Source organism: Helianthus annuus, chromosome 16 (assembly GCF_002127325.2).
Source record: "Helianthus annuus cultivar XRQ/B chromosome 16, HanXRQr2.0-SUNRISE, whole genome shotgun sequence".
Lineage (NCBI taxonomy): Eukaryota > Viridiplantae > Streptophyta > Magnoliopsida > Asterales > Asteraceae > Helianthus > Helianthus annuus.
Window position 1 is genome coordinate 87824507 of NC_035448.2, and position 18738 is coordinate 87843244.

The 18738-nt window shown below is 40.3% G+C and overlaps 1 protein-coding gene across 2 annotated transcripts; it reads left to right on the plus strand.

Moving 5' to 3' along the window:
• The first annotated feature begins 788 nt into the window (after positions 1–788).
• On the plus strand, positions 789–6409 carry LOC110903670. 2 transcript variants are annotated; one of them, XM_022149446.2, is made up of 14 exons: positions 789–1123; positions 1189–1316; positions 1394–1526; positions 1597–1832; positions 1913–1953; positions 2653–2769; positions 4594–4674; positions 4735–4788; positions 4903–4954; positions 5172–5246; positions 5643–5690; positions 5830–5865; positions 5939–6013; positions 6108–6409. In XM_022149446.2, exons 1-14 carry the CDS (start codon positions 955–957, stop codon positions 6180–6182), a joined length of 1320 nt encoding a protein of 439 aa, XP_022005138.1. In that variant the 5' UTR covers positions 789–954; the 3' UTR covers positions 6183–6409. The 2 variants fall into 2 exon arrangements, with proteins under 2 accessions (XP_022005138.1, XP_022005139.1); XM_022149447.2 differs by lacking the exon at positions 2653–2769 and having other exon boundaries at positions 791–1123.
• Positions 6410–18738: the final 12329 nt, after the last annotated feature.

Consider the following 18738-nt stretch of genomic DNA (forward strand, 5'->3'; position numbering starts at 1 on the left):
CAAGTGGAGGTACTGCAATTTCATGGCGTTCGGTAAAGCAAACAATCACAGCCACATCATCTAATCATGCAGAAATATTGGCGATACATGAAGCTAGTCGAGAATGCATTTGGTTAAGAACTGTAATGCAACACATTCGTGGATCTTGTGGTATTTCTTCGGGAGATGAGGGACCGACAATCTTACATGAAGACAACGCAGCATACATTGCTCAACTTAAGGAAGGATACATCAAAGGTGATAGAACAAAGCACATTTTGCCAAAGTTCTTTTTCACACATGATCTACAAAAGAATGGAGATATTATTGTCCAACAAATTCGTTCTAGCGAAAATTTAGCAGACTTGTTCACTAAATCATTGCCGACCTCAACATTCAAGAAGTTAGTTCATGGGATCGGGATGCGTCGACTCAAGGAGCTTAAGTGATTATCATCAGGGGGAGATAATACGCGCTGCACTCTTTTTCCCTTAGTCAAGGTTTTGTCCCATTGGGTTTTCCTGACAAGGTTTTTAATGAGGCAGCATTAAACGTATGGAATTGATAATCAAGGGAGAGTGTTATAAATAATTAATTATATTGTGATTATCAATTCCTAATATAGTACAACTTGTTCTCCAAGCCTTTTCCCCTTATAAATATTCAATGTATTCTAATGTAAAAGATGCATTAATAATAAACATCTTTCTCTCCCAATATCTCTTCTCATCTCTTCTTGTTATTAGGCTTATTCATAACAAAAATCACATTAATAAAAATATAAAATCACATTTTAAAGTTGTTGTGATGTGATGTGATAAAGCCGTGAAAGTAAGAAAGACGGCGTCAAAGTCGGTGATATCCATCCATCCATCGGGCTGTCGTCTCCCTTAACAAGCATTCCGAATTCTCCCCCAAATAATCGGCCTGATCTGATCGAGGCAGGCAGGAGTCTTGGGTTAGTCAAGTCAATCAATGGCGTCTACCAATGGTCTGGTCCCAATCACCAGGGCTTTCCTCTCCTCTTACTACGACAACTACCCTTTTCCCCCTCTTTCCCCCGACGTCTCTCGTCTTACCGATCATCTCTACAACATCTCCAAACTTCTCCATCAACCTCAGTCTTCTTCTCCTCTCCCACAAGGTACCTCCTCTACATTCTAATAAAATCAAATTCATCCATTTATTTACTTATCACATTTCTTTCAGGGGAACGACTGTTGATGCAAGAAGCAGAATCCGAACCCCCACACAAAATGGACGAAAACATGTGGAAGAACCGCGAGCAGATTGAAGAAATCATGCTCTTGCTTCAAACCTCACACTGGCCAAAATCTGTAACTTCATTACTTGTTAGGATAGATAAACTCTCTTTGCGTTTTTTTTTACTTTCCGTGTTTGTTGCTGTTGGCAGCTTCAACAACTGTCCACACCACAAGATGTTGAGCTCGCTCGACTTCTTAGCCAGCTAAGAGATAAGTTTGAAGGCGCGTTAAAGGTGGTGGAATCCTTCCAAGCCAAAAATTCTAATAATATCTTCAACACAGGTAATGTGACAATTTACATGAGACCACACTCACCCGCCTTTTGATTTAATGATGATGATGATATTTGTAGTTATGACCTACATGCCACAAGATTTCCGGGGTACACTAATTAGACAACAAAGAGAGAGGTCTGAGAGAAATAAGCAAGCGGAAGTTGATGCTTTAGTAAACTCTGGTGGGAGCATACGTGATCGATATGCTCTCCTTTGGAAGCAACAGATGGATAGGAGAAGAACATTATCTCAGCTTGGTTCTGCTACAGGTGTCTACAAGACTCTAGTCAAATATTTAGTCGGAGTGCCACAGGTAAACACACACACACTTGCTTATTTCTAGCTATTTACTTATCATATATATGAATGATGATATGCCTCTACTTGTTTCAGGTTCTACTGGATTTTATTCGACAAATAAATGATGATCATGGGTATATTCCTTTTCCACAAGAGTAGTGACCGTTTAAAATTTGGCACCTGTAATCGACCCATATTATTAATAAATGGGTCGATTCAGGGTATGTTATATCTCGAACGGGTCAAACAAGTAATAGCAAGTGAGGCGCTCGCGCAATGCTTATACATGTGGCTAAAGCCTTGCAAATCATTCTATTAAACAATGATTATTTTTTAATAATATAATTTTCATAATCATAAAGGGAATTTGGATTTTAGTAATCCTAACTCTGACTTATTGGCCGGGATTTATCCCAACTCAGGAAATGTTTACAGATAGTCCCAACTTTGAACGAATTTGTCTCCAACGATCCCATACTAGCTGAAAGTTATTCGCTTTAGTTTTTTATGACGTGGACTGTTCATGTGGCAAAAACATTAATATTCTGTTTCCTTCCACGCTCTTTCATTTGCACACACACATACGTTGGAGAAAAATACATTTAAAGTTTAGACTGTCTGTAAACATATTCTGAGTTGGGATTAGTCCTGACCAATAGGTCAAAGTTGGAACTAGTATAATCCAATTTCCCTTGTGGGTCAACCATATCTTACCTGCATTTAAAAGTTATCTGTTTTACCTGCTACATAACCACTTCAACCTCACCATCTCTAGTTTTCTTATTTGCCTTGTATTTGAGGACGAAAAAGGTATCTAATTTTTTACTATTTAGGCCTATGGAGGAACAGAGGCAACGCTATGGACCACCTCTATATGCTCTCACAAAAATGGTTCTCACTATTCGCCTTTTTCTTTCTTCTTCTTGGTGGCGCTTTGAGGATATTAAAATGTGAGTTGAAATGTTGAATTAGCTTGGGTTTTTTCTTCTAATGCAAGCAGAAAATCATTAGTAGAGTCGAAAGAAACTAAAAATCTTATTTACATATGCCAACAACCACCGCCTATCGGCAGCCATCGACACTAGTATTAACTTGTTAAGTAGTTTGTTTTGGCTTATGGAATATTGTCTAATTAGTGATTTTAAATGAGAAGAGTAAAGAAGAACATTTTTCGTCCTTTATTTTTTGGTGGATGTCTTTTACCTTAAAAAACGTAAGAAAACATACTTTATGTTTGCAAAAGCTTACACGTCATGTCCTTTGCCTTGCCCTAAACCTCGTTTATTTTCGATGTTAAATCTGGTCACATGAACCCAACGTGAGGGCAATATTGTCTTTTCCCATCTCTTTTTGATATCCCACCAATGGTTGCACATCAGAACACAAATCGGCTTTTCACAAGCAACCACCGTCTCTTTTTGTTGCCAACGTTCACAACCATTAACCATCAACATCATGTGGTGGTGTTGATAGCCGAAAGACAAGGTGGTACATGCACTAATCGGCCTTTTGCTGAGTGTTATGTGGCTTATGTCCAAGGCTCGATGCAAAACTACTATGGAGCTGGGGGTCTCACTGGAAGCAGTCTCTCTATTCCCACGGGGTAGAGGTAAGGCTATCTACATCTTACCCTCCTCAGACCCTATCTTAGCTTTGCTATTGGTGGGATTTGCTGAGTATGATGATGATGATGATGACGGCGACGACTTGATCTTGAGATAGGTGGTCGGATTAGGGCACCGTTGCGCGTATTTGGAACTCAGCTGCCAGGCGTTCTTGGCGGAATTCTAGTCGCCGCAAAACAGACTTCCACCCCGTCTTCTTCACACATTGCTGGAAACCCATTACCGTCGGTAATCAAAGCTGTTACACCGCCATCACTTGACCCCAAACGCAGCCATTACCGACCGGAAACCGGCGTTGGAGAGTGTTCAGAGTGTGTGTGTGTGGGAGGGGGGGGGGTTTATATATATATATATATATATATATATATATATATATATATATATATATATATTAGGTTTTAGGGGCGGAACCAATGTATAATTAGCCGTAGCACGGGCTATGGCTCAGCCCTGTATTCGCAGTCTAATTTTTTTTTTGGTTTTACACATAAGATACCCCTAAACATAACGAGGATACCTCTAAGAGAAAATTATAAAACTTGATATTATTCATTAAGCCGCCAAAACCTGTTTAGTAACTAAGCCCAAATAATTAGTTTTATGATAATTAAGCCCAAATTGTAATAACTAATAAAGCCCAAATAATAAAATAATCCATTTGAACAATGGCATGGTTTGTGCGGTCGAAAAGGATTTTTTTTTTTCATAAAGTAAAAGACGACGATGTGATGGAACGATTTTAAGCTATGAAAAAACGAAGAGGACAAATATATTAGGTATTTGTCTTTTTTATTTATTTATTGTCGTTTTTTTAATATTGTAATTGCACGGTAAACTTTTTTTGGGATACCCCTGATTTAATGAGCTAGTTCCGCCACTGTTAGGTTTTAGTTTTTTTGTTTTGTTTACTAAGATATTTTTTAAATAAATGGACATGACCAGACTTCACTGATAAATTTGACGTCTGTTAGTTGAAAGGACATCACATGTAAGCTTTTTTAAACATAAAGTCTGTTTTTTGACATTTTGAAGGTAAAAAGATCATATGAATGTAAGTTGCATTCTTGCATATGTAAATAAGATGTTGATTTTCTTTTCTTGTTTTGCAAGCAAAATATATTCATGATATGATTATGCTTTTGGAAACAGGCAAAAGGATCAAATATCCGTTTTGGAAGAAGCGGTTCAAGTATATGTTTCCGAGCTAGAACGATTTCTTAACTTCATCGGGTACTCTTCAATTTTTTTTTCTAAATCCGTATACACAGGCCGTTAACATTTGTTTCACAGGGAGGTTTTTGCAAATTCTCCATTCTTTGTTACAGCAGAGGAAGCTGGTGCATTGTAAGTGCATAAATTTCTTTTTTTATAATCTTTAATCTGAATGGTAAAAAGAGCATGCCAGTATTTTTATTTTTTATTTTTTGTAAATGTAACAATACTATATCTGGTTTGCAGTAAAAATAATGGGTATAGCGAAACAACTGTTGGTGCAGGGAAAACTCATGAGGTATGTTTAGCCAAATACTTGCATATTTGGCGGGTTGGACTATGGGTCAAAATGGTTTCAGGTTGAAACATCAAACAGCACGGGTTATGTTGGGTTCACACTAAATGCTTTCTTATTAATGTTCTTGAAATAGTTAATGCATTGATTATGATTAGAAACCAATGTTATTACAATCATTATAAGACCTAGTAATGAACACTGTGTGCTTTCCTTGTAGGTTTCACTGAACGTGGAGATGGTAAATTCATACATTGCTTGGGATTTCTCCATTTTACAAGGGAAAATAAGCACGGTACATATTTGCTGTTTTTCTAAGAAGTATTTTATATATATATATATATATATATATATATATATATATATTCTTCTGTGTTACACATGATTATGTTGTGTATTTTTTAATCTTTAACCCACCATATTTTGTATTTTTTATTGTTAGCTTTCGTGCCATTTTGAGCTGCTTATCTTAATTTCTAATTTGTTGAACTTGCTTGCATACTTGAATCTCTGGTTGAGTTTTGACTTCTTTTCCGTTCTACCTTTTTTAAAGTAACCTCTTTTTAGAACAAGATTTACTTTGCTATTTGATAACGGGAATCCTAAATACTGAGTGTAATGGGTTACACTCGACATCTTCCCCAGTTATCCCGTATGATAATATAGAACGCATCTTTCTTTGTTGTAACAGGACATTGGGTTTTGTGTGGAGCATATTGATACTTCTGGAAACAAGACAGTAAGTACAATTAGGGAAGGATTCTGAATTTATTTTAATTTAAAAAATATTGTTGTAATAAAAAGTGTGTGCGGCGAAGGTTTTTGTTTGCCACTGATACTACTTTTTACTGACCAACTTATATCTTTCTGTGACGTAGCTGATCTTGCCCTATCGGCGGTACGAGTCTGACCAAGTAAGTAAGTAGGGTCGGGTCTTGTTGCAGGAAGTGACAACAGTAAACTGACTGCAGGAAATGCGTTTTGTAGGGTAACTTCTGCACAGTCATGGCTGGCCACTACAGACTCTTATGGGACAATTCATACTCCACATTCTTCAAAAAGGTGCCTTGTATTGATTGCAATTTGCGTTAGTCTTCTTTTAAGTTTTAGCTATGAAAACCCAACAGTTGATGTTGATGTTGAATATTTGAAACAGGCTCTTAGGTACAAAGTGGATTGTATACCGCCTGTTGTGGAACCAGAACCCTCCTCAACAGCTGAAGCCGAATGATTTGAAACATCATTTTCCGTGGTCTGAAACAGTTGCTTTATGGTGCAGATGGTTGTAAAGTTTTTATGTCTGTAAACATGTAAGGTGAGTTGGTGTGATGTTACATTATTGTATGGCACTCTAGATACAAAATTCCAGTGTCCTCATTTCTTGTCTGACATCTATTTGTTGCTAGATTTTAATATGTACCACTTTTCAGCTGAATGGCCATGAATTTCCTATTTAAATGGTTGTGTAGGTTTCACACACAATCAAATCAGTGTGTCACTGGTTACTGTCTTCTCAGCTCTCAAAAGTCACCTGTACCTTAGATATTACCTGCAGTTTCATGTGTCCTAGAATTGTTATCGTCTTTTTTAGATGGTGCGAGTAATTCATGTGTTTGGGAATGGGTTCCAGTTAGTATTGGGTCAAGCTTGTGAACACACAGTAAGTATGCCAAGTTTTAGCATCCGTTATGTAGACAAGAACGGCCAAACCTACACGGCATATTAGCATTGTGGGGCATTTCTGTTGAACACGCCATAAAATACATCATCTTTGTCAACTACACAACACTTGTCAAAAGAAACGACCTAGGTCCACTATAATGTAAAAGTTGCTTCATATTTGGGTAAACATAATAACTCGTTATCTTGGGGGTGGGATAAGGCTTATGACCATTAGGTCATGGGTTCGATTCCTACAAAGGGGGTTTTCCCAGATTTATTGGGTTTCCTCCTGAATTGGTGTATAGGCATTATTGCCTAGTGGAGATGGATATGATCGGGTGGTTCTGCTGGTGACACGATGATACTTCAGTGGTCCGTCAGTGATCCAAATTTGCCGTTCAAAAAAAAAAAAACAAAAAAAAAAAAAAGTCGTTATCAGAAAACCAACACGATTCTATAATTACTAAGAGGACCAAGTTAATAGCAACTTGCATGAGACAAGTGGCTTTAATAGGCATGATAGAAAACTAGTCATAGCAGGATATGAACTTGAGATATCTCGTACAAAACCGGAAGTAATGAAAGAGTAACATAGAAAAACAGATATGACATCATCACACACACACACACATATATATATATATATACATACATATATATATATATATATAAAAACATATATATATATATATAGGGTCAGGATTTAGAGAAAACGGTGAAAAGTGTGAGAACGGAGAGAATGGTTATGGATCGTCAGATTAGAACATTCTATGGACTAGATGACGCGGTGGCGTTTTCGTAAATAACATCACTTTTATTATTGTGGCGCGCTTCATTAAGGGTAAAAGGTCTTTTGACTTCTTTACACAAAACGCCATCTCATGAAATAAAACGCCATTAAAATTACCTTCTTAACCTACAATAGCACACACCATCCTAATCTAAAAATGCCATTAGATATAAAACGCCAAACTTAATTATAAAAAAATCCCCCCCTTAAAAAACCCGCCAAAAACATCCTATATATACATCTCAGACTTTCCATTAAAACACACAAAAACCCAAACGCCATATTTAATATATACCGTTCGTTTTAGAAACGCCAAAAAACAAACATCAAATTTCTTCCTAACCAAAACGTTTATTTGAAATTGGTTGTCGGTAAGGTTTCGCTCAATGTAATGGACAAAATCCTTAACTGAGGATATTGTCTATTTCATTGAGTAAAATCTTATTGACTTTATCCTCAACTTCCATCCAATTTATAACGCCAAAACATACAAAAGCATTATTGAGGTTTGTTCTCAGTAAAGTTTAGCTGTGTAGGGTGGACAACATTGTCAGACATCTTTCTTAACTGAGAATTAACAATGTTGTCCATCTCATACAACAAAACATTATTGATTTAGCATGATCAAATTTAGATGTGACAACCCTCAAAAATTACATGTATCTGTACAATTAATTAATGTTAATTAAAGTGCTTGATGACTGTACTGAATTACTTAACTGCTTTCTGATTACTGCGTGATACTTACATGTCCCTTTTAACATACTAGTCTTGTGCAGAAAATTTACTAAATGGTCCTGTGTGCTTTCCTAAGTGTTGGGAATTAAAAGTGTTACAAAAAGAAACATAAAAGACAATAAACGGTATAACTTAACATTTTAACGAACTGGTATCTAACCGAACAACCGGACACTACCCGAAACACCAAAATAATGCTAGAAGCATTGTTTTAACATTTCCAAGCTAGTTATGGTCCCCGAACATCATAACATCTACTAAAAATATCTAATAACTAAATCATGTAACTAATACTTGGATTGGATTGGAACTAGTAAGTAATCAAACTAGTTAACACCTAACCTACTACCCCCCCCCCCACACCTAGTGGGCGGCCCATACATGGCCCCCACCATTAGATTTTATTTCAATTAAATATTGGATCTTGTTTCCTCTTTAATGACACATTACACAATGGATTTCACTTGTAAATGGTTATAAGAACTAACCTAGGTGCCATAACCTTCATTCCTTCACAACACATCAACACACTTTCTTTCTCTCCTCACCTCTTGGCTTCGGCCGAAATCAACAACACCAACACCACCATCATTCACTCACCTTCATACAATTCCAAGCATATATAAGGGTGTTAGAAGGTGCACAAAGAAGCTAGGAGCTTTCGGAAGTTCAAGGACCTTCTTCATTTGCTTTTATCCACTCCATTTCTTCTCTTGATCATCCCTAGCCTTGAGCTAGTGGTAAGAACATCATACACTCCATTTTACATCTTATTATAGTGGTTAAAAGATGATACATGTTGATTATCATGAAGAACACTAAGAATCAAAAGAAAGAAACATGAACATAAGCTTAAACCTTAAAGAAATCATGTTGTTCATGTGTTGATGTGTTGTTGATTATTGTTTGTGGGTAGAAATGATGATGATCATCATATGATCTTGCTAGATCATGATTAAAAACATAATCTAGCAAGAAGAGGGGATAAACTTGATAAAAGTTAATGGATCATCCTTATGGAAATCATGAACTTGAAAGGATACTTTGTTTTCTTGAAAAATAAAGATCAAAGTATGTTGTTAATCATATAGACCTAAATATTTCATGGATGGCTTCTAAAGAAACCAAGTAAAAATATAAGTTTCACTAGATCTTGATTTTTATATAAACAAACTTTATTTTTGGTAGATAAACAAGTGTAGGAACACTTGTGAAGCAAGAAAATTTCATAAAGAAACATTTCTAGAAATAATGATCATAAGTTGTAAAGATCCATATTCTTTAAAAAGGGAGTTTTTAAAGAAGCAATCACACTTTAAAGGGTAACAAGACTTACTAAGTACACTAGTAAGTTACTACACGTTTTTATAAATTTTCAAGTTCATGAGGTGGTAATTTATGATTGTTTTAGCAAGATTGGTGAGTAAAGATTGTATATTGTTGATAGAGGATTGATTGTTGTTGATTGTTGAATGATTTTTGAAAAAGAAAATGATATGCTTGTTAGCATGGACGCCTCCATTTACAAAGGAAACTCTGGCGAAATTTTCTAAAAATTCCAACACTTGGAAATTATTTTTCTAACAAGTGTTCACAAATACGTTTTGACTTTGTTTTTCAAAATAAACTTCGCCATGAGTTTTGTTACAAAAATACAAAGTATCGAAGGTTGATTTGTACAAGTAAAATGGTTAAATATATATTTAGAGTATATATTTTATACTAAAACACTTGTGTGGATATTTATTTATTTTGTGAGATAGTTATATTATTTTAGGATAAAATAATATAACTTAACAAAGTACCTTGACATTAGAATTGTGTGGTACATGATAGAAGTAATGAGTAGATAAACCGTACGTAGGATACGTGTTATGCATGAGAAACTGATTGTTATCTGTACCTTATTAGGACGTGATTGATTTCTGATTATTAGAGTAACTAATCTAACCGAGCAAACCAAGGTGAGTTCACACACTTTCTAAGGCATGGGATTCCCGGTGGTTGGGAATGGGTTAAAGAATTAAAACGGAACCTACATATCCTCCTTGGGTAGGATATGTACCGCCATCCTCCATGGGTAGGATGCCAATATTAATCCTACGTATTCTCCTTGGGTAGAATACGTACATTCGTCCTCCTTGGGTAGGACAACAACCTTAAAACTTACTAGACAAAACTCTATCATTAAGTCCCTCATTTTATATCGACTTAATCGCCGAGGCCAATGGCGAGCTGGGCATTAGTTAGTAGCGCTATTAGGTTTAACAAACCTTACACCGTGCCAGTCGGACGGGCGTGTACTAATGGACTATGGCAAACTGTCAATGATGATAGACATTGACGTAGGGCACAACTTACTTTCGTTAGTAGTCGATATGGTAACGGTCTAGTGGTTCACATGGGGAAGCCCCCACTGATCATGGATATGGTTTGGGTATTAAAGAAGGAACTGGTTAATCATATGTTCAACTATGGGGTAACCCCCACGACAAGTAAGCCAGCAAAAGACGAACCATGTTTTTCGGAAACAACTTAAAACTAAACAACCAACCGTGAACTCACTCAACTTTGTTGTTGACTCGTTGTTACATGCCTTACAGGTCGTTAGATGCTTATGGAGCTTGCACGAGGAGGAGGTCGTTGTGGGATATGGACTGTTGTGTCCCGTGCTTAATATTTGAACTTTATGAACTTATTGAACTTATGTTTTGGCTTTACGTTTTATCCTTCCTCTGTTAACTTAAAGTTGGTTACTTTCTTTTGGTCACCAATCGTATTGTGGTTGGTTTTATTTACTTAATTACGTTGTTCAATATGATTGGTGGCTCGATCTTGGTCACGTCACGCCTCCAAGCGGTGATACTCCGCATGGTGGATTTTGGAGGTGTGACAGATTGGTATCAGAGCCATTTTTTGGGTAAAGGGTTACCCCGGTAAATCTATTATAAACCGCAAATAAGTACAAGTAGTGAGGATGAATTCCACACTAGTTCATATACAGGACATGCCCCGTATATGTAAGCCAACAAATAAAAACACCTAAGACATTCACATCAAACCTAGCCTACTACACATCATGCAAGATATCTAGTAGACAAAACAAAACATAACCAAAATCTTCAACCGCCATCATCGAAAATGAAGTTCCCACAAAAGGGCAGCCCCTTTAATCGAACCGAATGCAAACTAACCATTGAATCTCTTTGTCGAAGAAGTGCTTGCCCCTGTTCTAGAAGACGAAGTATATGTACCCGCATCTTTGGTTTCATCATAAACAACTTCAACCCCATCCTCATCTAAATCCACATGAGCCTGACTTCCCCTTTTGGCTCTCTCGTGCGTTGCAGCCCCACGTTCTCCAACACCCTCAAGAGCAGAAAACGGATTATGAGTTTGGACTTTATGGGAAGTAGAAACCTGCTGAGGCGCAACGGCCTTTTTCTTCCTATCCACCGGTCTGTACTCAAATTTTGGCTTTTGGTTATTAACTTGAAAGCCATTCTTCTTAGCACTTTTCTTAACCGGAACATCAGTGAAACCATCCTCGTCTACTGTTGGCCTCGATGTTGTGCCAATACGAGTAGGACATTCCACAGAGTCATGCCCAAACACACAGCAGTGAGCACATCTCGGAGGTTCCCATTCATACTCCACCCGAATAGTAACCGTAACATAATTGTTCCCATCCAAATCAGGAATAGCCATGGTTATATTACTTTTCAACTCTTGATCAGCTGGTATGTCAATGAGAGCCCTAGCATAGCTGCTCCGACCCCAAGCATCATTACACATATCAACAGTATACGAATCCAGCCGCACAGGAGAACCAATTGGTTATAGTGAACTTGGTTTTAAAAAGGGAAAAGCTTTTTGACAAAACCAGACTATAACATGTACAGTGCTCAACGATCCACAATGACGCTTCGCTCCATGTGCAAAACTCGACACAATAGGTGGTATGATTTATGTTTATATTGTCCGTTTGATAGATCACATAGTGCATTAGTTAACGTGATAACTGCTACTTGAACCGTGTGTGCTTGCTCTCTTTTGTCGTCCCATGCTTACGCACTTTCGCGACACTTTTCTCACTTACGTTGCTTCGTTGTGAAGATCATGAGCGGACGCGCAGGACGTGGTGGTATCAACCTGACTCAAGCCCAGTTGACGACTTTGATCAATGAACGAGTTGCTGAGGCACTCGCAGCAGCTCCAGCAGGAGGTATAACCTGCTATTTCGACCTATCCTAGGATGTTTAGATCCTACTCTCATAAACCAACCCTTGTGATAAACTTTGTCCTTCCTTACTCTCACGACAGGTCAACCTGCACAGCCTCCTGTGTGCACGTTCAAGACGTTCATGGATTGCCGACCTAGTACTTTCAGCGGCATAGAAGGAGCTGTAGGCCTTCTTCACTGGTTCGAGAAGCTTGAGTCTGTTTTTGAGATGTGTGAATGCCCTGAAGATAGTAGGGTGAAATTTGCTACTGGAACACTCGAAGGTGCTGCATTAACCTGGTGGAAAGCACAGGTTCAACTGCTAGGGTTGGCGGTTGCTATCGCCACCCCATGGAACGACTTCAAAGAACTGATCAAAGAAGAGTACTGTAGTCATGACGACATCCACATGCTAGAGGTGGAATTTTTCAATCTGAAGATGACGGGGTCTGAAATTGAGGCATATACAAAGAGGTCGAACGAACTAGCTATCTTGTGTCCTACTATGGTGGATCCTCCTATCAAGCGTATCGAGCTGTACCTTAAGGGTTTGGTGCCAGAAATTCAGAGCCACGTGACCTCGGCTAATCTTGGCACCATTCAGCAAATCATTCGGTTGGCTCATCGTCTCACTGATCAGGCAGTTGAGCAGAACAAGCTGCCCAAGCGTATTAGCGCTACTACTACTGATACTCCCAGTGATAACAAGCACAAGTGGGATGGAAATTCGGGCAAGGGTTCTACATCAGTTCAGTCTCAGTCCCAGCAGCGGAAGACAGACGAGTACAGGAGCCCTAGTCAGCAGTCTTCTGGGAATCAAGGCCAGGGTGGATACAAGGGAAATCACCCTAAGTGCAATCGATGTAATTTGCACCATAGCGGGCCGTGCCACAAGTGTCGTTGTCTGAGGTGTAACAAGTTTGGTCATGAAGCAAAGGATTGCAGGGGCGCACGACCAGCAAATCAGAATCGCCAACAACAACAACAAGCTCCACGGAATCACCACCAGCAGCAACAGCATGGCAATAAAGGATGCTTTCAGTGTGGCGCTGAAGGCCACTTTAAGAGGAACTGTCCTCAGCTGAACCAGAATCAGAACAACAACAACCAAGGAAACGGGAACAACAATGGAGGCAACAATGGAGGCAACAACGGGGGTAACAATAATGGCAATGGCGCACGAGGTCGTGCCTTCGTGATTGGTCAGGGTGATGCAAGGAACGATCCCAACGTTGTGATAGGTAAGTTTCTTGTCACACCCCCAAAATCCCACACGCGGAGTACCACCGCTTGGAGGCGTGACATGACCAGGATCAAGCCACCAATCATATTGAACATATAAGTAGTAATAAAATCCATCAATACGAAAGGTGTTTATCAAAACCAACATAAGTAAATGTAGCGGAAGCATTAAAGGAAAACCCAAACATAAGTGTTAACGTATGAAATATCATAAGTGTTTAGTAAGCATTCACGAATCCTTGTCCACAACGACCCGCTCCTCCTTGTGCAAGCTCCATATGATACCTAAGGTCCTGCAAGGCATGCAGCAGAGAGTCAACAACTAGTTGAGCGAGTTCACAGAAAGTAAGTTCAGTAATAGTAATTGTATGAGTCGTATTATGTTCGTTCGTTGTTCATGTATAGTATTGGTTTCCATCGCGGGCCCTTTCGGCATGTATGCGAAGATTTGGGTTAATACTCCCAAATGCCCTAGACTATGTATATTTGTATCGCTGGCCACCCTGACATGTGTGCGAAGTTTTAGTATCTATAGTTCGCAGCCTCCCCGAAGCATGTGTGCGAAGATCAGTCATAATTATCGCAGCCAACCCTTGGCGTGTGTGCGAAGATCAGTTCAAGTAGGTATACTAGTCTAGCCGTATCTTATCATTTACCATCCTCACCCTGAGGACTATATCATTAAGTTCTATTAGCTAAGTATGTACGTATAATTCATTCAATCCCATTCCCACCCTGAGAACCCCATGCCTTGGCTGTGTGAACTCACCTTGGGTTGCTCGGCAGATACACAATAAAAGGCTCTTGAACTAAAGTGGTCAACCTCGTCCTCACAGGGTTACCATACAAGTCAGGTTTTGGTTTCAAGTAGTGCAGACAAGCATCACATAGATAGCATATAAGAACACATACGGATCATGGCAACATGCAATATCACGTTCAATAATCATAACATATTCAAGATTGGGCTCGCACAAGCTTAGTGGCCTTGTGCGATGTCACACCCCCAAAATCCACCCGCGGAGTACTACCGCTTGGAGGCGTGACTGACCAGGATCCAGCCACCAATCATACTGAACAAGCATGTAAACAGTTATAAAAGTTTAACCAATACGATTGGTGTTTCAAACAAACAAAGTTTAAGTTGCAAGCGGAAGCATAAGTTTAAAGTTAAAACATAAGTTCAAATGTTTTCAAATAGAACATGGCACGCAGCAATCCGTGTCCCACAACGACTCTCCTCCATGCAAGCTCCAGCTGAGTACCTATGGTCCTGCAAAGCATGTAGTAACGAGTCAACAACTAGTTGAGTGAGTTCACAGTTGGGTGTTCGTTTTAATTGTTTCGAAAACAGTTTCCTTTATCTGGCATCCTGCCGTGGGGGTTACCCCATAGTTTAAAACGTGACCTGTTCATTCCCAGTTACTCCGGCATTCCAGCCGTGGGGGCTACCCCATGTTAGTTATCAGGCATTTCGGCCGTGGGGGCTACCCCATGCGTACACTAGACTCGTTACCATATCGACTGCTGACTGTAGTCATGTTTATGTGCCCTGAAAACATCAATGTCTATCATCATTGACGTGCCCCAGATCCATTAGTTCACGCCCGTCCTCTGCGGCACGGTGTGAGGTTTGTCAGACCTAAATAGCACTATCTAACTAATGACCCGCTCGCCATTGGCCCGGCGATTAAGTCGATACAAAAAGGAGGGACTTCGTGATAGAGTTTTAGTCTAGTACGAGTTATCCGTCCGTCCGGACGAGGAATCACATTCCTGAACCACTGCCGTCCTACCCAAGGAGGACGAGGAATCCACGTTCCTTAACCCCGTTCCCAACCCAGGGAATCCCATGCTTTGTAGAGGGTGCGAACTCACCTTGGTTTGCTCGGTAGTAACACGGAAAGGTCAATCAAGTCGCAAGTAGTCAATTACGTCCTAACATAGATACCACTTATATCAGATTCAACCAAGCAGTGCACGTACAAGTAGTAGTCATGGCATACAAGTTCTAGTATGGCAGTTCATCGATAGTTCACAACAATTTTCACAGTTAACAATCAAATACAACCCAGAGTCTAAGTGTGAGGCCCTAACAGTTGGGCTCGTGAGAACAGGCCCAAACAATACGTCAACAGTAACACAGAAGTCCATAAGCCCGGTCCATTAACTAAGGCCCGTAACTAAGCAAGCCCATTAAGTGTGGTCTCGAGTCGCAACCGGACTCGCAAGCATGGTTTCGAGTCATGCTGTTTGTGCTGATCATGGATGGTTGCGAGTCGCAACCTATGTCGCAACCATGGTCTCGGCTGATCATGCTAAGGTCTCGAGTCGCAACGGGACTCGTAACCTGTGTCGCAACCTGTGGTCTCGGCTTGTCATGTTATGGTTGCGAGTCGTAACCAGGTGTTCTCGACTCGCAACTGGTGTCGCAACGTGGAGATTTCGAGTCGCAACCAGGGGTTTCGACTCCCCAACAGTTACTGATTCTGCACAGTTGTACTATCCAATGAAATCCTACTGTCATGTAGCATAACATGGTACTATCCACTAAAACATGTTTCTTTGCCTAACATTAACCGAAATAGATCAAACAAAGCAGAATTCAAATATTCATAACACATTCAAAGCATATTCAAGTAGTTCTTCATATATTCAAGGCACATTCATCAAGTTCTTCAACACTCATAACATAAATAACCCTTATTCAAACAAGATTATGTACAACCATCAAAACACAATTCACTAGCATGCATCCTAGCATTCGGTTTCCATTTATTACTCAATCCCACTTGTACAAACACCCAAACTCTTCGGATCCAAACCCAAGTAAAGCCGATACACTCATTCATAGTCAAGCATATATTACACACCTTAACATAACAATGCACTATCTTAACATAACCTTCATAGTTATCAACCGAAACATAAAACACCTTAGCATACAATGCACTATCAATAAACAACAACAAACATCAACCAAAACATCATAACTACTAACCGGTTGGTGAGGTGTGTGAAGGAAAGTTGGTTTGTTGTCCGAAAGTTTCCGAGTGAAGAACACAACGAATCCGGGAGCTTGGCTCGATCCTTGAATCCGGCACAAGGGAGAAGGGTGGTGTTTGCTAGAGTTTTAGTGAGAGAGGGGAGTAGGAGAGTGTGTGTAGGAGGGTGAGTGTGTTGTCCAAAGAAATGGTGAGTGTGGCCATGAGTGTAGTATATATACTAGTTCTTCATGATTCATCCTAAAGGGCTTACAAAACCGGCTAAAGGGGTTTACGGCCCAAATGGCCCAACCAGCCACTATTCACTCGAGACCTCATGGTCTCGAGTCGGGTCTTTGTCGTCTCGAGTTGGGTTCTCGGCTCACATATACGCATACATATATACATACAAATACAACACATAATCACATAAAAGCTTCACATTTATTATTAAGTTAACAAGTTAACTAGTCACATAGCGTTCAAGCATGTTACATCAAGGCACAAGAAAGGTTCCAAATTTCGAGTTGTCACATCATCCCCAACTTGAAAGAAATTTCGTCCCGAAATTTGATGGCACTCACTGAGGAAGCTAGTTATGTTGCATGGTTTTCCCGGTTATCCTGGGGTGTCACATCCACCCCCCGTTGATCTGGAATTTCGTCCCGAAATTCCGTAGCTTCAGCCTCAGTAGTGGTCGTACCGTTTGCAAACAGTTGGGGATACTTTTGTTTCATCCGATCTTCGCGCTCCCAGGTGAACTCTGGGCCGCGACGTGAGTTCCAACGAACTCGAACGAGAGGTATTCTAGTGCTTTTGAGGACCTTAACATCCCGGTCCGTGATTTCGACTGGTTCTTCGACGAATTTCAACTGTTCGTCGATCGTGAGTTCCTTCAGAGGAACTACGTGGGTCTCATCTGACAGACACTTCTTCAGATTCGACACATGGAAAACGTTGTGAACTGCACCGAGTTCTGCTGGTAAGTTCAGTCTGTAGGCCACCTTGCCTATTTTCTCAATGATTTCGAAAGGTCCAACGTATCGTGGGTTGAGTTTGCCTCGTTTACCAAAACGAACCACACCCTTCCAGGGTGAAACTTTAAGTAATACCCGCTCCCCAACCTGGAGTTCAAGTGGTTTCCTGCCCTTATCGGCGTAGGCCTTCTAACGGTCTCGAGCGGCCGCCATACGTTGTCGTATTTGAGCAATCCGCTCAGTAGTGTCTACCACATGTTCTGGACCAGTGATTTGACTATCCCCCACCTCTGCCCAACAAAGAGGTGACCGGCATTTACGTCCGTACAATGCCTCAAACGGAGCAGCTTTAATGCTGGTGTGGTAGCTGTTATTATACGAGAATTCCACGAGTGGCAGATGCCTTTCCCAGCTGTTGCCAAAGTCGATTACACAAGCACGAAGCATGTCTTCTAATGTCTGGATAGTGCGCTCGGACTGCCCGTCCGTCTGTGGGTGATACGCTGTGCTCATATCTAGACGTGAGCCAAAAGACTTGTGCATTGCCTGCCACAGTTCCGAAGTAAAACGTGCATCTCGATCAGAGATGATAGAGGTGGGCACCCCGTGCCTCGAAACAACTTCCTTGAGGTATATTTCCGCTAAAGTGGAGAATTTATCCGTTTCCTTAATTGCCAAGAAGTGTGCGGATTTCGTGAGTCGATCCACGATCACCCAGATAGTATCGTTTCCGCGCTGTGATCTAGGTAGGCCAGTAACGAAATCCATGGAAATTTGCTCCCATTTCCATTGTGGTATCTCTGGTTGTTGGAGTAGGCCTGAGGGTTTCTGATATTCTGTCTTGACTCGCGCACAAGTCAAACACTTGCTGACGTAAGTTGCTATGTGGGCCTTCATGCTAGGCCACCAATACGTAGTTTTAATATCGTGGTACATCTTGTCCGAACCAGGGTGTACCGAGTAGCGAGATCTGTGCGCTTCATCCATCACAAGTTCTCGTAAGTCGCCATAGAGTGGGACCCAAATGCGTCCTGTTACGTAGTAAGCACCGTCTTCCTTCTGCTCTAAGCGTTGTCTTGACCCGCGTAGGGCTTCGGCCCTTACGTTTTCTGGTTTCAGTGCTTCTATCTGAGCAGCTCGTATTTGCGAAGGTAGACTAGAATGGATCGTGA